This window comes from Cladophialophora immunda (assembly GCF_000835495.1).
Source record: "Cladophialophora immunda strain CBS 83496 unplaced genomic scaffold supercont1.4, whole genome shotgun sequence".
NCBI classification, from domain to species: Eukaryota; Fungi; Ascomycota; class Eurotiomycetes; order Chaetothyriales; family Herpotrichiellaceae; genus Cladophialophora; species Cladophialophora immunda.
The window spans coordinates 318,010-339,509 of record NW_015622544.1 but is presented as its reverse complement, the minus strand read 5'-3'; the positions used below and the strand labels follow the sequence as shown (position 1 = coordinate 339,509).

Sequence of the window (21,500 nt, the reverse complement as noted above, 5' to 3'; positions counted from 1 at the left end):
AGCCAATAGGAAAAATAAGTGGCATCGTCTGACGAGAAATGGTACTGTTGAAGAGATTCACTATTGACTCAAAGGTAACGATCATTGAAAAGAGTCTTGATTCTGTCCTCGGACATAGCGGCATCCTTATCCTTATTAACAATACTAGCTATATTTGATCTGGCGCTCGCCTCGTCACTATTGAGCGACTGACTAGATCGCAAGATGGCGTCTATTCTCTGTCAGACCGCCACCTTTTCTTCCAGAGGCCTTGAAGGCCTTGTATTTGCGGGGAAATCTGCCTGCGCTTTGTTATTAACCTAGAATTACCAGGCACAGCACTTTGTTATACGGCCACCTGGAATTGGAGTAGCAGAGACCGTTCTTCAACTTGTTCATGATCTTCACCTATACAAATCGTGCCATTTTGCCGGCATTTGAGTTCGTCCTGGAGCAAAGTCATATCTCCGAAGCGTTGCTTGCCAACATCCCGGCCTCGGTTTCTCTTCCTAGACCTTCAGACTCTGGGCTCGCGTCCTCCCTTTCACTGCATTGATTAATGTGCCATCGACATCTCTCCCACAATGGCGGGCGTACAACCTACCAGGGATCAAATGTCCCAAGTCTGCGCCATAACACAGGTGGATGAAGCCTGCGCAAGGATTCTGCTCAAGGTGAGCTGGACAAATATCATATGGACACAAAGGACAACCATTAACGCCTTGCGGGACAGAAAAGCAACAACGACGTCAACGGTGCCATCAATACCTTTTTCGAAGACCCCGTGAGGTCCGTGATAGAAGAGCCCGTAAGCTCGCTTCGACCGTCGCTCAGTCCGAGAAATGCTCGCTAACACGTGGGTGTGAGCACAGCCTGCTTCGAACGACTGGCAGTATCAAGACAATATTCCATGTAAGAGCTGGGGTACACACACCGACTAGAGTGCTTCTATACTGACAAAGGCCTTCTCTGCAGTCCAAGATGATGCGAGCATGGGAGGAGTCGCCGCTCTATCTCGCCCGCCTTCGCGAGCCGACCATTCCATGATGGACCTCTCCTCCGAGCATGCTGCCGCTTCAGCAAGCAATGTCAAATCCCTCAAAGAACAAGAAGAGATGAACGATCCAGACCTCCAGCGTGCAATGGCTGAGTCACTAGGGCAGGCCCTGCCAGCACAGGAGGACGGAGTTACAACAACCGGGGCACACTTCGGCCCTGCCAACCGGGAATACTACGATCCTAGCAGTTGGGCTTTAACGACCTATTCGACCTCGCGGGAGATCATTGAGCATCCGCCACCATCGAAGCGGCGAAGAACAGGCGGTGCACCCGCTTTTCTGCGTGGCTCAAAGGACACTGGCTACTTGGGATCCTTGCTTACTATCTACCACAATATCCCTCTCGCTCGCCAAGCGCTTCTCATGCCTGCTATGAAAGTCCATGCCTATGCCCACGATAATAGCTGGTGGTCAGGGGCCACTGACGAGAACACCAAGGCCCTTTCGACCGACAATACTCTCCGGATTGACCGGCAAGAGTGCAATCTGCTTACCGAAGTGCAGTGCCTGATGGCTTTCCTTGACAGAACCACTCGCGCCTACGGCAGTGTCGATGCTTTGGCAGATTTGCAGGCCATTCGCAACCGAGCCGACGCCACACCATTCCATCGCTTCCTAGAAGCTTGGACATCTGCTGCTATGAAACAGGCCCCTCAAGAGCAACTGACGCAGGTTTTCAGTTCCGTGGCGACAAAGGCGGGAGGTCTGGGCGACTCCGACGCAGCGGAGAAAACCCTGAATTGCATCGACCCTTTCATCAATCATTTCCCAGGCGAGACGTTGACCGATTTGCTCGACAACACGATCTGGAATGATGAACATGGGAACATCGATGACGTCTGGATCAGCCATTGCGCGGAGATCTTCACCATCCGAGTCCATGATCCTAACAGCACGTCTCGGAGCTCGGAACTGCAATTGGATCCCGTATGGTACCCCGATCGGTACATGTACGAATGCAGAGAGCAGATGCAGCAGATACGCAAAGAGCTGCAGTCTATCCGCCGGGAGATAGACCAATACACTCACATTCAACGCCGCTGCCAGATTTACAAGTCGTCCGATAACAGACTTCTCGATGTTGGTGAAGTTCTCAATTCTGCAGTCAAGGCTTCGACCACGGTGTTGGGTAAGAAATCTGTCTCAAATGGCTTTCTTGACAGCCAGGCATCCGGAGCACAAGACACAGTCAACCAGGCCGACGTGGACGAGCTCGGGTCGGCATTGCAATCGGTGCTTCAAAAGATTCGGCAAAAGTTGGACTCTCTGGAACAACGCAAAAACGAGCTTCGTCTCAGGAGCCGCCAGATCACAATGCGACTCACAAAACCCACGCCAGAGATTCCGGACGTTCCTAATCGCAAATACACACTTCAGGGCGTCGCGACCAAGCCCGGAGTCACCTATTTCCGACGACAAAACACAAAAATCAACTACCTGATCGACGACGATGTATTGGACCAGGACAGCCTAACTGGTGATTGGTGGAGAACTGCGTGGTTACAAGACGAAGCCCAACCCGCCATCTTCCACCCTCCAATGGTTGGGCCCGTGACTAGAGCCCAGGCAGAGGCAATCAAGCAGGCAGAGACCGCCCCTTTCTCAATCACCAGGGTCCAGCAAGCCGAAGTGCTGGAAGCGGTCAGGAAGGAATCCAACTCAGTGCTGCTGGTATATGCCAACGAAAACGCGATGAACTTTCAAGGGGGCGAAGTAGGCATTTCACTCCGGCATTTTGTAGACCGCGATAACCAAGCATTTGCGGAGGAACTGCAACAAGAAGAAGGTCCACTACCTGCTGCAGCCGCAGATCATGAAGTCGAAACCGAATTTGAAGACGTCCCTTTGATTGACCCAACAGCTTCCAGCGGTTCAGTGCGTGAGCTCACACCTATGTCGACCTCGAGCCCCGACCATGAGGACACGCAACCTTCGCCTAGAAATGAGACAGAAGACAGTTCGCCCCGCTTTCTGGAACAGCCGCCGTCATACGAGGAAACCGTCGGCAAGCAGGAAATGCAGGAGAGAAAGGGCAATAAGATTGGCTTGTACGCCGAACAAATGCTGCAAAGATACGGAAGCGACACGGTCCAGGAAAAGGGAGAAAATGATAGTGGCAGCGGCTTCCTGGAGGTTGAGGATGCAAATGCGGTGTAGGGGACATGAATCTTAAAGAAGTCAATGTCACGACACGAAAGTTGGATGTCTCAGTGGCTGCTCTTTGATCCGGCTGAAGACGGTGACGCTGGAGGGGATATTGTTTCCGTTGGTGGACTTTTGGATATGCATCTCGAGCGCCGTTCAGCCAAACAAGGTTCAGGATACCGGCTTCGTGCTGTCTCGTTGGTCGCCTTTCGACTGCAAAGTTGCACGAGGAAAGGGATGTGCCGTTTTTGAGAGCTACTCGTACAGGTTGGGGTTACACGGCAGAACCTTGACAGCTTGGGGCCATGTGACACTGGGCGATGTGTTCCCGACCGGGTTGATATCGAAGACTACTGGCATCTCTTGGACACATTGACAGGGAGATGGAGAACAATGAGAGAAGTGGCCACTGCATCACCCAGAGCATCTGGACATGTTCGAACCATTCTCGAACATATGCCACTGCCGCTGCCACTGCAGATTTGGCTGTCGCAGAGCCACGGATGCACGGGGATGGCGACTTTGTAGACGGTGTGAGAGTGGGGGGAAGCGGGCCCGTGTGGCGCAAGTTTGACTCTTTGTCTCCTCCACTAGCGAGACTCAGCAGCGGGCAATGTTGCCGTCTTCAAGGAACTAAAGAAATACCTTTCTTGGAGCCACTGTCCCCTCTCCACTTGTGAGCCAGTAGTCAACAGTGTGAATGTCCTGTTCAGGGCGATTGGGATGGCTGCGGGGCCCATGTCCTGACACGCGGCACAGACCAGTCTTCAAGGTGTTTGGTCTGCCATTCATGTGGCCAGTCAGCACACCCTCCTCCAATGTGCCCAAGCTGACAAGCTGGTGTCTCTGTCTAGCGCCAGAAAGGTCCATGGGAAAGGTCTGCGGAAATGCACCTGGGGAATTCCGCGAGTCCTATCAGCAGCCAATTCATCCACGGAGCGCCGCAGGCTAGGAGCCAAGCAGTCATGCGGGTTGGGAAGATCATTCAGGGCTACCCCTCGCTGTTTCAGGTACCGAGCATTTGACTGCGGCTCCGACTAAAGCAACAAGGATACTGGAGCCATGAATGCTCTCTCGGGTTAGCGATTCAGGTGAGCTGCAAAAGTCCATGAGACTTCTCAAAGGGCCTCATAGCTCATGTTGGGGGCTGCCTGCAAGTACTTGAACTGACCAGCACGCACAGTCAAAGCAAACCTGCAACGAGACGAACGACGGCGACGACGTGACCTCCTACGACGACCCCACGTGGTTGAGTGTTGGTTAGGACAAAAGAGCTACGAGACACCACGGTCTCGGGGAACCCTCAGAACGAATCCCACAAGCCCCCCGTTCCGTCGCATTTGAGGGAACTCGCCCAATCGGAAGTTTAACGCGATAGGTACCCAATAGGCCCTGCGGTCCCTCAAAAATCCAGAACTCGAAGCCCCCTCTTCAATACTAGTGTGTGGGAGCAGCTGGAAGCTGATCTGGTGGTCGGCGGAGGATCGAGTTTGTGATTGAGGGGTCAGTGGTCACCAGCCCCGGCAGCGCCGTCACGGCCTCACGATCATTGGTACCCAGACTCTGAGAAAGACAAACCGACGGTGCCACTCAGCACGCTGGTGTGGTGGCAGAAGAACATGCACGCGCGGAGCATTCGAAGATCGAGTCACCCCCCTACGGAGTCAGCATCCCCCGTTATCGTGTCAATTGGGCAGGGAGGAAAAGGAGGAGAACGAAATGGTCCCTAGCCCTATGGGCAGCAAGCAGGGATATGCCAGACTCCCTTGACCCTGTCAACTTTTTGCACTTGGAAGGCCTGGGGCGACCGACGGGGCTAGAAGGGACGTGCGTTTTGGATGCTTATCACTGCCCTCCGAACTCCGAGAGCTATTCCCTCCCCCGGGAGGGCTCCAAAACTCAGTCTGGCCCAGCTCATGAAACTCAAGCTCAGTCGACAAACGTCCTCAGAGAGCAAGAAAAAGAGGTGGCCAGTCAAAGAAAGGGACACACAGGCACACAGGCAAAAGGTGTTCGGCTGCAACCCGCCATTCGCGCTCTTCAGAAATGTGCAAATTACCCTAACCCAGTTGGCACGGAAGCGTCCATTTCGTCAAGCCGTTTATTGGTGCTCGATAGTGCCTGTCACCAAACTTCCACACCCAGAGCGCCTCAGAGGGACACCAAAATACGGAGTACCCGTTCCCTTTCTTTCTGGTTTAACTCGGACTCGACTCGGAGGGTGCTACTGTCTGCTGTCCCGAGTCTACGGTCGGGGATCCAATTACGGCACCATTCTGTATCTCTGGCGTCTCCTATTTGGCTGCCTCAGGCATGAGACTTCTTCGACTTTGACCAGATAGGGTACGTTCACCATCACCACTCCCTCGCTGGTCGCGCCCCCAAGGCTCTTGCCCCTACAGTGCCTAGCCACTTACAGCTGGGAGGCGGCATCTCTCGCACACACTCCTCAAACTCTCCACCAGATCTTTAGGACTCATACTGGCTCCCACAACAACTAGCAACATCCCCAATCGCCTAACGGATACCTGATCCTACGACCAACCGACGGCGTGGTCCCGACTCAAACGGCATACCTCTTTTCCCTGAAGTTTGCCCACCCCCGTGTCCGACCTCAACCGACTCCGGTAATGATCTTTTGGTCCAGATACCCACGCCAAAGCTTGCGATAGCTTCATTAAATTTACGCCATCCACCAAAACCCCGTGGCCAAACCCATCGGATCTCCCTTCCTCGTCCTCGCTTGAATCCTGACAGCCTGATCCGGCCTCGTTTCTCCCCCGACTGCCATTCAAGAACCTCTCAAGCGAACTGCGCCGTGTCTTTGGTTTCGTGTGCAGGTGTACTGAAAGTCCCCTACCTGATCCCCACTGATCATCTCTCCGCGTTTATCTCTGCTCGTGGTGGACACGGTGGAAGCTTACATATCTGGGCAGGGCCAATATCAGCTGCCAAACACCCCCTCTCGGCTTCCACCACTCAGCACCCTGGCCGTGCGGCCTGTTTAGCGTGGTGCGCACCCAGGCCCTACTGCCCGGCTCCATCTCCACCACCCGGTCGCCGCGCGATCGCGATTTGTATCTCGCCCTGCCCACCCTGCGCCTCCAGCTGGGTGCGAGGCGTCTTGGAAGGCCATCTGCAAGCCACAAGGGTGTCGGATTGGCACGATTGATCATCCTGGCGTCTGCCAAACACAGGCTCCCCAGGCCTAGCCGTTCTTTATCGCTCCCTATCGACAGGGTCAGTCGACGCCGCCAAAATATTCCGCGTCGTTAGAATCGCTATCCCACCTCTGCATCTCTCTCAACTTCCTGGAATCCTCAGCCCTTTTCCGACTGAACTGCTCTCCCCGTCCCATTCTTTGTCCTTCTGTCTTCATACATCTCTCCCGCACCTTGTCGCTATAACCTGAGAATATTGTCATCATCTTCGACTTCCTTTGCTCTGTCATTCGTCTCGCTCTCTCATCAATTGGCCACTTCGCTTTGCGACGGTCGACGCACGATCGACCCTGCGGTGGATACTCCTTTTCTTACCTTTGAGTATCGTCTTAGGACTTGTCGGTACTTGTCACATCACCCCTCGAGATTGATAACTACTCTTGCTGGGAACTACTGGAGCTGTTGCTGTCACCGTTTCAGGTTTCACAAGTATCACTTCGGTCTTGACCCTCCGGGCACTGGCAAATAACTCCCCACTGAGTCCCGGAATCTATCGTTCCCGTTTACGGCCCTTTGCACAGCATTTTGGGTATTGACTCGGTACTCAGAACCGGCACATCTTCAATCGCAAAGAGCTACCAAACTATCTCCATCCTGAATGTGTAATTGCACGGCGCTCAACCAATTCCCCTTCAAGCAAAGTGTCTTGCTCCTGGTTTATCCTTGACATTCTACTGTCAAAGGAGCCTTCTTGCCGTTTCCAGTTCAGCTCGGGTTAGTGGTAGGCGAAGGTCCGACTCTCCCTACTCCTCCTCGCTCTTCGAAGCATGAGTGTGGTTGCATTTAATTTCCCGGAACCTCGACTGCAGCTTAGTTTGTCGGATTCATATACTATGCCCGCGCATCCTTTAGGGTTTGAGGGTGCGGCTGCCGACAGGCGGATGTCGAGCGCGAATGAAGCCGCGCTCATGGCTCTGCCGACAGTCATGTTGCGACGTCTGCCACGAAATACGACCCTCGAGGCGGTGCGCACGATGCTTTTGTTCGCCAAAGACCTACAAGATACCGAGATCATCCCGAACGAGTATGAAGAAGATGCCGGCTTCACCACCGCGGTCGCTCGATTTGGTTCCATGGCTGGGGCAACTGAGGCACAAACCATGCTTGATGGCAAGCCTAACACAGCTGGACAGGCCAAAATGATTGTGGAAGTGATAAACAACCCATCTATGGCAGCAATACCTCGACGCAACACCATTGATCCTCTGGCTAGCCGCAAAATAGGCCAGTCGGTGTCGCCCTCCATGGCCAGCGCCCAGAAATCCTCGCGGTTTAACGGCACCTTCCAGTCCATGGACAAGACGTCTCCGCCGCCTGTGGGATCTCCGCCAGAACTGGTGTCATCTGACACCAGTTCCCAACTGCAGACGATCTTTTCGCCGCAGTCGCCTATACCGAGTGGCCTGGCGGATCGCCCTCGAGCCAGCGGAAAGAAGGTAATCAACGAAGACGGCGCAGATGACGACACGGGCGAGTTGCTGAAGGATCCCCTGGCGTATATGAACAACTCATCAAGCAACCCAACGGGCAAAAAGCCAAACAACCCGCATATGCCTACTGGTGCCTTCTCGGCCCTCTCCCTGAACACCAATATTGGGAACGGGGCGGCGTCCAACTATGCATCTCCTCGGTCTGCGGTCGGATCTCGCACACCTCACGCGCAATTTCCTATAATAGGGCCCAACGGACACTACTCGATTCCCTCTCAACCCTACCTACGGCATAACTATCCGCCTGTCAATCCTGCCGACCAAAACCCACCCTGTAACACCTTGTATGTTGGCAACTTACCGATTGACACCTCGGAGGACGAGCTCAAAGCGATGTTTTCCAAACAGCGCGGTTACAAAAGGTTGTGCTTCCGGACCAAACAGAACGGGCCAATGTGTTTTGTGGAATTTGAAGACATTTCGTTTGCAACCAAGGCCCTGCATGAGTTGTACGGGGCGCAGCTCCATAATAGTGTCAAAGGGGGCATCCGGTTGAGCTTCTCGAAGAATCCGCTGGGAGTCCGTGCTGGTCAGCCCGGTAGCAACAACCCAAGCACGCCCCTTAGCGCCACGGGGCCGATGAGTGTCAGCGGATACAGCAATGTCACGCCTGGTGGCTTTTCGACGGCTAGTGGACCGCCTCCAGGCCTGTCGGTTCCGCCAGGACTCAACATGTCCCTGGCCGGGATGAATGGCGCTGGTGTCCCTCCAGGGGCTTTTGTGAATCAAGGATTCCCTCTGGGAGCTAGTCCGGCGCCCAATATGCGGGGGATGGCGATGAACGGTGGGGCACCGGGACCGGGAGGAGTCGGGGGAATCTATCCCGACTACATGCTCGGACGGTGAAGGAGGCAGGCTGCAGGAGAGAGAGAGAGGGTGCAGTGTTACGGGGATGCACGATCATCATATTTCCAGCATGGTGGAAAGTCTAGCATGGGTGTGATATTGAACTGCTTTACGGCTAGCATACATCTGTCCAGCTTGGGACCTGGGCAGGGAGCATATGTTTTTGGGGATTTTGGGCTGAGCCGACATGGCGAGATTGTCGTTGATTGATTTCCAAGCACAAAGATTCCCCCTTTAGCAGACAACAAGCAGGCGGGCAAGCGACATGGCGTTATTTTCTGATTTGGTCTAGGCCGCAGAGTTTTTGCGGCCTGGAAGGGAACCACAGGAACCAGACACCGGGAGGGCAGATTTCTACCATGATGTACTCACTGTCATTATCGAAGCGATTGTTTATTTTGCATTGGTGGGCTGGAGCAGACATTCCGGGCGAGGATAGGGCATGAATTTGGCACTTTTTGCTCGGGATGGACGGTAGACATATGGTTGCTTTTGGACACAACTTGGTGGACCGAGCCTTGACGGCGACGGCAAGGGTGGATTAGGGATCATTTGTGCAAGACTCTGGGAGGAGGAGCGTTCTGACTTGTGACGAAAACAAGCTCCATTGCATGGGGATTATGAGATGAAGAGCAAAGGCCACAGGAAACTGTTCAGGACGGTGCGCATATGTTTTGATTTTGGTTTGATCTGTGTTTGCTTTGTTACCACTGATTCCGGGTTGAGTCTTGAATTTGACTTATAGCGAGGCATGTAGTTAGCGACGGCACGATCGATGGAATGGTAGATTGACCTGGGGAGGAGACAAGGCGTGGGCTTCATCGGCTATTGAACGGGTTCTAATAGCTCGAGGGTGAGTAGTATAGAGTGGAAGTTGGAGTGGTGATTTGCTGCTGCTTGGCTGGGTTAGTGCTTTGATATAGAGAGTTAAGATGAAGGATAACTCGAGATGTCAATCCAAGGAAGTAGAGGTAGAGAAACGACAGAAATAATTGAACGTCGTTGATCGAGATGCGTTGCAGACTTAGCAGCTGGTGCTGCGGTGGCTGCGTTGGTCGATGCAGGTGTGATGGGCTGCGGCGGTGATGGCGGCGGCAGCTGGCAGTTGGCAGCGAGTGGGAGCTTGTACTCCGTATGCATGCCGGTATGGCGGAGTGGCGAGTGGCAGACAGAGGGACAGGTACCGAGTAGGAAGCGGTGATAAGTGGCGAGCGGGTGGGGTTGAGAGAGACACACAGTAAGACAGACTGGAGACAGAAAGCTAGAGGAGAGAGGAGAGAGGAGAGAGTACGAGGTATTACAGAGAGAGATACTATCGACCCTTTTGGCTGCCGCTGCTGAAGAACGACACGACAGCCTCTCAACATCTCATCAACTCTTCCCGTCTCCCAGACTGCGCAACTCGAGCCCAAACAGTTCCTGCACCGTCCTGCCACGGCTCCTCTAGCTCCTACAGCTCTTCCAGCTCCTCCAGATCACCGAATTCTCCATTCTCACCCAGCATTCCATTCACTGCCGTGGTTGAACGGGCCACACTCCATCCGCTTCCTCCTCGTCTTCTCTGCTTCTCTCCTCTCTATATCAACACACCGGGGGCATGACAACCATCTCGGAATGGGGGGTTCCTCTACAACCACAATTGCTGCCATTGCCCTTGCCATCATCCTCCCTCCCTCAGCTGTGACCAGTCGTCCGGGATGCCGTTGTCGAGAGCCCGTTCACGCCCGCGCATTCCTCTATTCCGCAGTCTGAGTGCCAGTGCCGCCGCTCCCCCCGATGCCCATGACCACGCCACCACCGCCCAGGATGAAATCCAGCCCCGTCAACGCTCGTCCGGCGGCTTCAGTCTCCCCACGCTGTCCACGCTCGCCAGCTTCAATTTCCATCGTCGACCACGCACGAAATCCATAGGCAAGCGCAAGAGCGTCGCCGTAGAAGAAGGCCCCAGTCCAAGCCCTGACCTAGCAAGCACCACATCGACCCAAATCGCCCCCAGACTGAGGCCTAGTAAGCCCAAGGATCTCCCGCTGCCGCCGCTGGGGTCGCCCAATAACAACACCGGTGACACCAACACCACCACCTCACCAGCCACAGTTGCACCCACAACACCCTCCACACCCACCCAGCTTGAGCCTGAGCCTGCTAGTGGCCCCGAATCCACCGTGGCCCTTGTGGCTCCTGCTTCACACTCGCTTTCACTTTCTCTTCACCCCGACACCAACTCGAGCACCACCGCCGACACGAGAACCTCCATCCCGACCCCAAACACCCTGCCTTCCACGCCTTCAGTCAACAATCCTAACACCAGTGTGCCTTCCCCTCCGGCTCCCTCGGCTCCTGCTGAACCCGTCTGTCCCGTGGTCCGCGTGCAGCGTCCCTCGACTCCGACCGTCCCGACCCTCGCCTCTATAGAATGCCTTCGACATGAGACGCTCGACGCTATGCAGAGAAAAATATGGGTGAAGCGACCCGGCGCCTCTCCGACCAGAGTCGAGGTCGCTGAAGACGACCTGGTCGACAATGTGCGCGATGTCATCTTGCAAAAATACGCCAACTCTCTGGGGCGCAGCATCGATGCCCCGGACATCACCCTCAAAATCATCAGCCGTGAACACAACAATAAAAATGTGAGCGCCGAGCGTGCGTTGGGCCCTGAGGAGCCCATTGGCGCCACCCTCGACGCCTATTACCCGGGCGGCCAACAGGTCGACGAAGCTCTCGTTATCGAAGTGGCTTCTCGCAGAACTCCCCGCGCGTCTCCTCGCGCCGGAAACCACCAGATCTCCTACTACTATACCGATCAATACCGTCCCGATGACGCTGCACGAGAATACTTCCCTCCCATGCCACTCCACTCTCCTCACCTTGCTCATGTCCCTCATCCCAACTCGGTTTCTCATTCCATGGCCGTCTTGACCACCGGCCAGTTACCCCCTCTACCCAGTCCCGGCTCACACGGCCAGAGAAGACACGCAAGACCCAAATATGGAAGGCAGCACACAAGCAGTCCGACCATCCTCCACACGGTTCAGCCGAATGGTCAAGTTTTAGGTACGTTTTCATGACCACAACGGCCAGATGGGGGAGGATGCTCAGTTTTGATGAACAGAATCTAAAGCACAGCTCAATGGGCCCACTCCTTCGGCAGCTCCCCTCCCTACCCCTCCGGCCCAGGGACCGAACGAGCACAAGCCTTCGATCACGCCCCCCAACCGAGTCTCATCTCCACATCCGGGGCAAAAGCTGAGGAGGAGGAAAGGTCCTGCCTTTGGCCGCTCCGTCAACGGTGACCCGCAAGCTCCTCCAAAATCTCTCCCCGCGGCTGCAAGCCTGTTGGACGGCACAGTTCCTCCCATCAATGTCTTGTTGGTGGAAGACAACGTTATCAACCTGAAATTGCTCGAGGCCTTTATGAAACGCCTAAAGGTGAGATGGAAATCTGCAATGAATGGTAAGGAAGCAGTCGCCATGTGGAGGACAGGTGGATTCCATCTGGTCTTGATGGATATCCAGCTGCCCGTGATGAATGGCCTGGAAGCCACCAAGGAGATTCGACGACTCGAGGCCGTGAATGGTATTGGCGTTTTCAGCGGCAGCCCCATCGAGACTGCCCTCAGGAATCCGCAGATGAACGGAAGTCTTGTTGGTGAGGCCGATGCCTTGCCTGACCGCAGCTTGTTCAAAAGTCCGGTCATTATTGTGGCTTTGACTGCAAGTAGTTTGCAGAGTGACAGGCACGAAGCCTTGGCTGCCGGCTGTAACGACTTCTTGACAAAGGTAGGCCTCCGTACCCCTCCAAGAGCTTTCTGCCGCGTGCTAACTTCTCCCCGCACAGCCGGTCAACTTCGTATGGATGGAGCGCAAAGTCACCGAATGGGGCTGTATGCAAGCACTGATCGATTATGATGGGTGGAGAAAATGGAAGCAGTATGCTGAGGACAAGAATAATGAAGATCCAGCCAAGAAGGCGGCTGAAGAGAAAGAAGAAAAGGCCAAAGCAAAGGCGGCCCTCAAGGCCATGTTCTCGAGACCTCCGCCAACCACCAAGAAGGACAAGGACAGTGCGGCAAGTAGTGGATCTAACACCACAACTACTACAGGGTCGACGACAACCAACCCCAGCACCGAGAGAGCCTCCACTCCGGTGCAGAACGGAACGCCCAAAAAGGGGAGCGGTCCGAGCCAAGGCTCAGGGACAAGAACCCACAAGAGCACTCGAAGCACGGCCAGTGTAGGTGGAGGAAGCCTGGCGAGCATGGCGGAGGAAGACGAAAAGGCAATCTAAAAAGGAACCCTCTATCGTGGGGAGTCAAGAGGAGGAATTCTGTTTTCCGATATCACTCTTTGCCTGGTGCGGGCTGAGACCTTGCTTTCAACGTTTTCGTCGATTCGAGCGTGCATGATACACGGAGTTCGTCGCTCATGGGAGCCAAACACCCACTGGGGTGGTCAGCATTCTCCTTTGTTTCTGGAAGTGGGCTCTTTGCGGTTCGGCTCACGGCCAGGCAATGTCGAGAGGGTCATGAAATGGTTGGGTCAAAGGAGGATGTTGTCCTTTATAATCCCCTTTTCTATATTATTTGCAGCACACATATTACGCACTGCTGTTTTCGCGTTGAGCGTTTAGCCATGCTCCAGATTTCCAGACAATGACGATTTATTTTCACATGCTGGACCTGTTGGGCGTATTCTGTTTTCAATGAATGACATTGTGGAGGAGAACCTTGGTGTAGGTATCAGGGGGCCAATTGCAGATGAAGCAAGGCTGAATCAAGAAGGCTGCCAAGTTTTGTAGAGCAGCATGACGTCGACCTGATCTACAAATCCGCCAAACCTCAATTCAACTCTCCGCACACCAGTGTAGGCTTCCAGATGAAACCGAGACCAGTCTGTTCCTGACATCCTTGTTTACATTCGTCATCATGTCGGCCAAGATAGCAAAGACTATTGCGCGCCAGAAGGAAAAGTAAGTGGAATTCCGTATTTGATCCGCCTGCTGCTGAGCTTGATGTCCCCTCGCTTCAACCAAATCCGCGGCACATGCAAACAAAAGTCACTCTTCTCTTCACGCTCGGAGACTCTAACAGGCGACTTTCAGGATTGCCGAAGGAAGCTTCTACGAGGCGCACCAGCAACTCCGTGTCATCACTGCCCGCTATCTCAAAGCCTCGGACTACAACTCAGCCTGCGACGTGCTGTACAATGGCGCCCTGCTCCTCCTCCGCGCCGACCAAGGCGGCTCTGGCGGCGACCTGGCGCTGATGTTGTTGAACGATGTCTACGTCAAAGGCGAATACCCATGTGACGATGAGAACAAAAAGAGGTTGTTGGAGATTTTCCACGCATTTCCCAAGGAGGAGCCCACCAGGAAGAGATTTGTGAGCGAGATGGTGAATTGGAGTGGGAAGTTTGGGGATTTGGAAAGGGGGGATGCAGAGATCCATCACGAGGTGGGAATGGCGCTTGCGGAAGGTAAGTTGAAGAAGAAGAAGAAGGCTCTTTCGTCCTTGCGATCTAGTCGGGCAGTCTCTCCGCCAGAAACATTTTATGCAGCGGCACAGTCTCTAACAATCAGGGATTTCTATAGAGGGCGAAGCATACGATGCCGAACGGCACCTCGTCATTGGCACACCAGCCTCAGCCTCTGTCCTCGCCAGCCTACACTACGTCTGGTACAAGCTGGACCAGCCGCACCTTGCACCCATCTACGCCTCGCGGTCCGTTCTCCCCTACTTGCTGGTCGGCAACCTCTCGAATGCGAACCTCGCCCTGTCCGCCTTCACGTCGCACCTCACAACCCAAAACCCGAATTTACTATCAATGTCTCAGCCCTTGGAATCCGCCAAGTCGGGCCTCTCGCTGCGAATCTTCCCTTCGATCCCTCTCCTCAACTTCCTTTCTCTGCTGTTACTCGCCTGCCAGAAGGCCGACGCAGGCCTGTTCCGCCAACTCGCGAAATTCTACGCCCCGCACCTGAAGGACGTCGAGGGTCTGTGGAGCGAGGCTTTGGCACACATTGGAGAGATCTGGTTCGGGATCAAGATCCCCAGGCAGAACGCCGGGAATCCGTTGTTTGATATGATGGGCAGTATGCTGTTCGGTGGACAGCAGCCCGGGGCGAAACCGGCGACGCCGAGGTCGGGCACGCCGAAGCCTGCAGGAGGGCGGGGCGGTGCAGCAGCCCGGAAAGAAATCGAAAAGCCACCCACGATGGATTTGGATTGAAACTCTGTGTTGATGTCCCTTTAGGGGTAGAGGATGGGTGCGCGGGTAGCGATGGTAGTCGTGATTACGGAGACCGCAAGCAGCCTCACGGCGCATTCTGGGTTGATATTATCAAGGAGAGGTTTCTACACGTCCGATTGGTGACTAGGATACAGATACAGAAATGGACCACCGTTGGATGCCACGCTTCGTCTCCTCTCCACTCCGCCCCGCCCCCGCCCCCGCCCCCGGCCACCCGTCCAACCGGACAAACATTACAGGTGCGGATGCGCGTGACTTCCGGTATCAGTGCCATTGTGTTTGGTACAGGCTTCATACCCGCTCATGGAATCGTGGATCTCGTAATGCCGCAAAACAGTCTCTCGCTTTTCCCACAGCACCTCTTTCGTCCCTTTGTGGCTGGGCCTCTGGACTCCAGACTCCAGACGCCAGACCTGATCGTGGTGATAATGATGAAAACGCGCCCCTCATAAAAGAGTACTTCCACGCTGTAATATACATGGTGCGTAAGAACAAAGGGAAAACGAGGGGCGTCAAACTCGCGATTTTGTAAATGCCACAGAATTTCTCTTTAATCGTACACGCCCACCTCGTCCCGCCCTGCCATCGCTCCCATGCCCAAGGACTCGCCGAACATCCAGGCTTCTTCCTCCGCCCTGGCCACCTCCCTGCGTAAACTGCCCATGATTAACCCCATCAACTCGTCTTTCTCAGCCTCCTCGTCCTCATCAACGGCAGTCGAAGTCGAGACTTTTCCTTTGGCTCGCGCGCGTTGTCTTGCCATCATCTCGCGCAACAGCCGCTCGATGCGTTCGCGATCTCGTCGTTCTTCGTCCGCCTCGGCCTCGGCGGCGGCGGCGGCCGCCGCCATCACCGCGGCATGCTCGTGGTCCGCTCTTGAAATGTGGGACGGGTAGTCGTCATAGGCGACGTGACGTTGCGCTCCCCGGCGTCCCGTGCGTCTGGTGTCGGATTGGACAGCCGGGTTGTGGAAGTCGTCCTCGGAGAAACCGTGATCCTGCGCGTTACCTAGCTCCTCGGCGTCCTCCTCGTCTCCTCCGTCGCCCCCCTGCTCTTCTCCGAGCCCGTCGTCCGAGTCCGTCAGTCTCAGTCTGCCAGGCAGCACGGGGAGCTTGGGCAGCACCGGACGCCCTGTGAGCGGATTCAATGCAACGATCGATTGATTAGGGAAGAGGGAAGCGGAGGATCGAGGACTGAGCGGCCTATGGGGAGAAATTGTAGGATCGTAGCCATCCACTAGCGCCGCGCGGTGAGGAGGTGACAGCTGCGGTATTGGAGGTGGGACAAAAGCAGAGCTGGTGCCGTTATTAGCGGGATCGTGAAAAGGAGACGACCGTGGCGGGGAGGGGGAGAGCGACGGCGTGGATACTGAGCGTTGGTGGCCTCGTAAACGCGGGAGGTTACTCCCGTACTGCTGCTGCCCCTGGGTTTGTGACTGTGATTCGTGCCGTCGAGCTTGACTGTTGGACTGTGATTGCGATTGCGCCCCCGAGGCTGGGCGTCGTGATAGATGTGCAGAAAATAGATTTCTTCGCACCGAACCTGCGGTGACTGGATGGGAGGTTGAGGATAGGAAGGACGACGAGTTGGGCGAGAGGTCGGCCGTGTCGTGCGAAGAAGGGGCCATTTTAACAAAATAAGCTGGCGGACACCTGGTCGCCCGTAGCAGGAGATGAGCCGAAGGACGTCTGAAGTGTTTGTTTCTCCTGATTGCCAGGTTCCGCGAGGTGGTAATACGCCGAGGTTTCAAACAGCAGCGGGATCCCGTGCGAAAGCGGCCAAGAGTAAATACGCAAAAGGCTCCGCTTCCGCCAATCAGAGCCACCGCAGCCCCAAAACATCTCAGCCTCGCCGCATTCCCCGCGAAGTCTCCTTTTCCTATCTAATACATACCACGACACGAGCGCCTCCAATACGACCGCGACTGTTGCATGAGACGGCGATATCACACGGCGAGACCATGTCGGTAGTCAGCTGTCATCTCGCTCAGGCCGACCCCAGAGTTTCATTCCATTCGACAATCCCGGATCTACATCGGTTGGACACCAGCATTAGGCGTCCAGTGAGCCGCATTCTGAGTGAGGCCAATACAAGGGTCGTATCGACATGTCCCGCTCATGGCTGTACGCATTTTCAAACGAGAGACCTGCGAATAGTTCGCCAATCGACTGCCTTACGGCCAGCCCTACTGTCCGAGTTTGTGCTGGCCTGATGGTATTCCCCACGTCGTGTCGAATACAGCTATATATGTGTTCTTCGCAATCATGTCCACGCTGCCTGTCTCCCCGTCTTTGTCCATTGAAACTATAATAAGCATCAGCAACATTGGTACTCCGAAACACAATGGCGACTGGACCGGATGAGCTGGGAACCAACGGCACTGGGCCACTCGAGCCAGGCACCGACATTGTTAATGGCCGGACTGCTGGATCTCCAAAGCACGTTCTCATTATCGGCGGGGGCGCGGTCGGCTGCCTCACGGCTCTCAAGCTAGGTCAAGCAGGGATCGATGTCGATATCATCGAGAGACTTCCTGAGACAAGCAACGCTCCGCGTGCATGCGGCTACTTCGGCGCTGTGCACCACATACTGGACGACATCGGTATATACAGGTTGATCAGAGAAGAAGGGTTCATGACTCGTGGACTCTGTTTCCGCAAGCCGCCCAAGGACGACGGCGAAGGCCGAGGTGGCAAGTTGTTTGGCGATATCATTGCAAATCTGCCCTTCTGCGCCCCTAATGACCCTCTCACGGAACCGGGCGCCGGTCTGCTGAATCTGCCTCAAGCGCAACTCAATCGCTTGTTCCTGCGCGAGGCGCTGAAGACGGGTCATGTTCAGATCCATTTCAACAACGAACTGGCACGCATATTGAACAACGACGACAGCGGCGTCACGGTCCTCACGCACGACCCTGGCACTGGGGCGGAACGAGAATATCGAGCAAAGTACGCGGTCGCCGCAGACGGCGCCCACTCCGCAGCTCGCAAAGCTCTTGGCCTCCCTTACCCGGGCCACACCTGGCCTGAACGGCTTATCGCCACCAACGTGATGGTCCGCAACGTCGAGGAAACGCCCATGCATACGCATTTCGTCATGCACCCGACACACTTCAGCATCTCAACTCCTCTCGAAGAACCCGTGATGGGTAAGAAAACACTCTGGAGGTGGACATTGGCGGCGGACCCGGCACTGGTGAAGTGCTCTGACGAGGAGTTGCTGACGGACGAGGTCATCTACGCACATTACGCACGTTGCATGCCCGGAGCGAGGCCGCTGGACGTGGAAATTGTGGCGAGGTCGGTGTATAGGACGCATCAGAGGCTTGTGCCGACGATGAGGAAGGGGAACGTGCTACTCGCCGGAGATGCTGCACATTGCAACCATGTGAGTTGTGCCTCCAAGACTCCCTTTCACACGCAGGTGGGCTGACCTTGACTTTTTCCCTTCTTCTCAGCCCTTTGGCGCACTTGGTCTCAACACCGGCATGCTCGACGCTGACGCCTGCGCCGAGGCCCTGATCATGATCATGAAGGACTCGTTCCCCGCCGCCCAGACCCTCAACACCTACTCCGACTCGCGCCGCAAGGTCTTCCAGTTCTTCGTGGATCCCACGTCGACGCAGAACAAACTCCGCGTCCACTCGAATCCCGCGGAAACGGCGGCGGAGGACGACTGGTTTCTGAGAGATCTGAACCACATGACGCCCAAGAAGGCGGTGGAGATGGTGAGGCCGTATTTCGAGGACTGGAGGACGGATATGCGGACGGCTATGCAGGAAAAAGACGATGGATTTCCCACACAGGGGTAATTCGCGCCGCCCAATGCCCTCTTCTCCAGGTGAAGACCGTAGAAACACCGTCATCTGAACTCGGGGATGGTCTAGGACGGAAGAAACGCAGAATAACCAAAGCCAAATTCCTGGTTGGGGATACATGGCTTCATCTTCTTACATTTTCTCATTCATACACGTAAGTTGGAGTCCATGGCCTAGCATTTCCCGCCACGGTGCTTTGGCCACCATCTCCGAGGTGCTATCTAGTTTTCTGGCAGGAAATCAAAGATGGCACCATCAAAGGTCCCAGGGGTATCTCAAGAAACACGGACACAATATCTCACGCAGCTAGGGCACTTCTCCCTGCCGTTGCTTGGTCACTTCCTTCTCCTTCTCTCAGTTCATTCACTCACTCCACTTCTTGCCCTTCAAAGGCAGGCAACCTCTTGACGACATCTTCCCAGGTCTCCTCCCCATCAACCAAAGCCTTGACCGCAGCGATGATCTCATCCTCGCTCGCCCTCACTTGCTTCGTGGAATCTCTCTCTCTCAGCGTCAACGACCCATCTTTGACCGTCTGGAAATCAATCGTGATCCCAAACGGTGTCCCCAACTCATCGTTACGAGCGTACCTCTTGCCAATGCTTGCAGAGGAGTCGTCGACTTTATTGGCGACTCCGATTCGGCGGAGACGAGCGGTCAATTTCTTGATGAAGGGTTTGAAATCCGCGTGGCCAGAGAGCGGGACAAGGAGGACTTTGGTGGGAGCCACCATAGGGGGGAAGGACAATACTCCACGAGCAGAATCCCCTTCGCGGACCCAGAAGACGTGTTCCATGAGACTGTAGAGAATTCGCCCAATACCAAAGGATGGCTCGATGACGTTCGGGGTGTATTCGCGGACATGTTCTGTTCGTTTCCTCTTTTCAATCTTGATCAGATCTTTGTCAAGCTCCGTTCGTCCACTTCCGACACCAGGTGTGTCGATCTCAATTTTCCCAGACTTCTCCAACTCTAACGCAAGCTTTTCGCGCAGATCCTGGGAAAGTGCATCCACGGCGGCTTCGACGGCCTTTGCATCCTTGCGGAATTTAGGTCCAAGCTTCTTGCGTTCCAGGTCAACTTCATACTCCTCGACTACCAGCGGTTGGGCTCGAGTTTCGCGCACAACGAGAGGTGCTCCAGTCTTTTCCTTGTGGACAGTCAGATCGTAGGCGCTTCGGTCGGCACACCCAACGCATTCAATCCAGCCGTATGTGGTGAAGAGTTCAGCGTCCCAACAGTCAGCAGCATAATGAGCCATTTCATTGGCCATGTGTTGTCTGAACCTCAACTTGGTCTGGTCAATCCCGAGCTTAAGCAAAAAGTCCTGTATCCTGACGAGGAAGTAGCCAAGAGTCTCGTTATCTACCAGTCCAGAAGCCACAGCGTCCCCAATAGTCACCACGTCGGTTTTTGTGCTTCCCCCGAGTTGGGTCTTTCTGTTCAGGAGAGATAACTTTGTGTCTTTGACATCTTCGAAGCGAGGGTGCTTCTTCCCACCTTCGGGATCCACAAAATGCTCGATTTCGGCCATCAAGAACTCGCGGACACGCAGAAGCCCGGAGCGTGGGGAGATTTCGTTTCGGAAGGACTTTCCGATGGAAGCAGACGCAAAGGGCATCGATTGCTGGTTGAATTCGAGGAGCTTCTGGAAGTTCAGGAACTGTCCTTGAGCCGTTTCTGGACGAAGATATCCGTTGGGTTTGTCGGCGCTGGGTCCGATCTGGGTTTGGAACATGAGGTTGAAAGCTCTCGGTGGCTCCAGTTCTGCTCCAGTAGTAGGACCTTTGATGTTGTATTTCTTGATCAATTCGGCAAGCTCATCTCCTCCATAATTGTCAATCTTTGCCAGGGTCTCCTCATACTCTTGGACGAGGGCATCGTCAAGCTTCTCAATCTTTGTGTCCTTGACCTTCTTCTTCTTTTTGGCCTCTTTCGCCTCGTCAACTTCGACCGCTTGACCGCGTGCGTCTTTGTCGGCTTTCAGCCTCGCCTCGAGGACCTGCTCCACCAAATGGTCTGCACGGAAGATTTCCCCACTCTTTGGATCTTTGCACATCCAATCTGCAAATTTGTCGACATGTCCACTGGTCTTGAGGATTGCCTCTGGAGTAAGCATGGTACAGTCAACCTCCAGCATGTCTTCTTCCAGGACGAAGTGTTTCCGCCAAAGATCGACGACGTTGGCTTGCAGGGCGCATCCTGGTGGTCCGTAGTCAAAAAGCCCGCGCTCTCCGCCGTAGATTTCGAATGAGGGCGTGTAGAAGAGTCGTCGGCGTAGAACAGATTCTAGAACCACGCGATCTAGTGGCTGGCCAGTCTTGGTCGTGCTCTCTGCCATCTTGAGGTCTAGTTTGGGCGGCTGGAATTTTGCTCTGACAAAAGTGGCAGATGTGAAATGTCGCACAAAGTGGCAAGGCTGAAGAGAAGTGGCTCTAGAGAAGCAAGCCAAAGCACGCATAGAACCAAGGAAGAAAGAAGAGAAGGGATTGAGACAGAAGCCCCTGGGTAGATATACACAGGAGTTGCTGCGTATGAGTGACTCGAGAGTTGAGTAGGACTCACAAATAGAAAATGACACAGAGTAATAATCTCGGGCTGCGCTCCAGGGGGCGAGTAGCGAGCCACTTTCTCCTCAGAGCATTCACGAAGGAGCCAGCCTCGTGCAGCCACACACAGAGCCACAGCCACACATTCA

At 54.8% G+C, this 21,500-nt stretch overlaps 7 protein-coding genes across 9 annotated transcripts; 5 read left to right on the top strand and 2 right to left on the bottom strand.

The window, feature by feature from the left end:
* Window positions 1–152: 152 nt before the first annotated feature.
* PV07_06509 lies at window positions 153–3,954 on the top strand. 2 transcript variants are annotated; one of them, XM_016393494.1, is made up of 4 exons: window positions 153–653; window positions 713–787; window positions 852–891; window positions 955–3,954. In XM_016393494.1, exons 1-4 carry the CDS (start codon window positions 564–566, stop codon window positions 3,192–3,194), a joined length of 2,445 nt encoding a protein of 814 aa, XP_016246913.1. In that variant the 5' UTR covers window positions 153–563; the 3' UTR covers window positions 3,195–3,954. The 2 variants fall into 2 exon arrangements, with proteins under 2 accessions (XP_016246913.1, XP_016246914.1); XM_016393495.1 differs by having other exon boundaries at window positions 713–891.
* Window positions 3,955–4,749: 795 nt separating this feature from the next.
* PV07_06508 lies at window positions 4,750–9,708 on the top strand. 2 transcript variants are annotated; one of them, XM_016393492.1, is made up of 2 exons: window positions 4,750–5,772; window positions 5,830–9,708. In XM_016393492.1, the coding sequence occupies exon 2, from the start codon at window positions 7,171–7,173 to the stop codon at window positions 8,737–8,739; it is 1,569 nt and encodes a 522-aa protein (XP_016246911.1). In that variant the 5' UTR covers window positions 4,750–5,772; window positions 5,830–7,170; the 3' UTR covers window positions 8,740–9,708. The 2 variants fall into 2 exon arrangements, with proteins under 2 accessions (XP_016246911.1, XP_016246912.1); XM_016393493.1 differs by having other exon boundaries at window positions 4,750–9,400; window positions 9,497–9,708.
* Window positions 9,709–10,019: 311 nt separating this feature from the next.
* Window positions 10,020–13,436, top strand: PV07_06507 (uncharacterized protein). The gene is made up of 3 exons (XM_016393491.1): window positions 10,020–11,790; window positions 11,849–12,516; window positions 12,575–13,436. The coding sequence occupies exons 1-3, from the start codon at window positions 10,437–10,439 to the stop codon at window positions 13,022–13,024; spliced, it is 2,472 nt and encodes an 823-aa protein (XP_016246910.1). The 5' UTR covers window positions 10,020–10,436; the 3' UTR covers window positions 13,025–13,436.
* Window positions 13,437–13,572: 136 nt separating this feature from the next.
* Window positions 13,573–15,148, top strand: PV07_06506 (uncharacterized protein). The gene is made up of 3 exons (XM_016393490.1): window positions 13,573–13,705; window positions 13,838–14,211; window positions 14,327–15,148. The coding sequence occupies exons 1-3, from the start codon at window positions 13,662–13,664 to the stop codon at window positions 14,962–14,964; spliced, it is 1,056 nt and encodes a 351-aa protein (XP_016246909.1). The 5' UTR covers window positions 13,573–13,661; the 3' UTR covers window positions 14,965–15,148.
* Window positions 15,149–15,198: 50 nt separating this feature from the next.
* Window positions 15,199–16,719, bottom strand: PV07_06505 (uncharacterized protein). Its single transcript, XM_016393489.1, has one exon. It carries the CDS (start codon window positions 16,610–16,612, stop codon window positions 15,536–15,538), a length of 1,077 nt encoding a protein of 358 aa, XP_016246908.1. The 5' UTR covers window positions 16,613–16,719; the 3' UTR covers window positions 15,199–15,535.
* A 168-nt stretch (window positions 16,720–16,887) lies between these two features.
* PV07_06504 (uncharacterized protein) lies at window positions 16,888–19,009 on the top strand. The gene is made up of 2 exons (XM_016393488.1): window positions 16,888–18,372; window positions 18,443–19,009. Exons 1-2 carry the CDS (start codon window positions 17,329–17,331, stop codon window positions 18,794–18,796), a joined length of 1,398 nt encoding a protein of 465 aa, XP_016246907.1. The 5' UTR covers window positions 16,888–17,328; the 3' UTR covers window positions 18,797–19,009.
* Window positions 18,859–21,392, bottom strand: PV07_06503 (glycine-tRNA ligase). The gene has a single exon (XM_016393487.1). It carries the CDS (start codon window positions 21,261–21,263, stop codon window positions 19,170–19,172), a length of 2,094 nt encoding a protein of 697 aa, XP_016246906.1. The 5' UTR covers window positions 21,264–21,392; the 3' UTR covers window positions 18,859–19,169.
* Window positions 21,393–21,500: the final 108 nt, after the last annotated feature.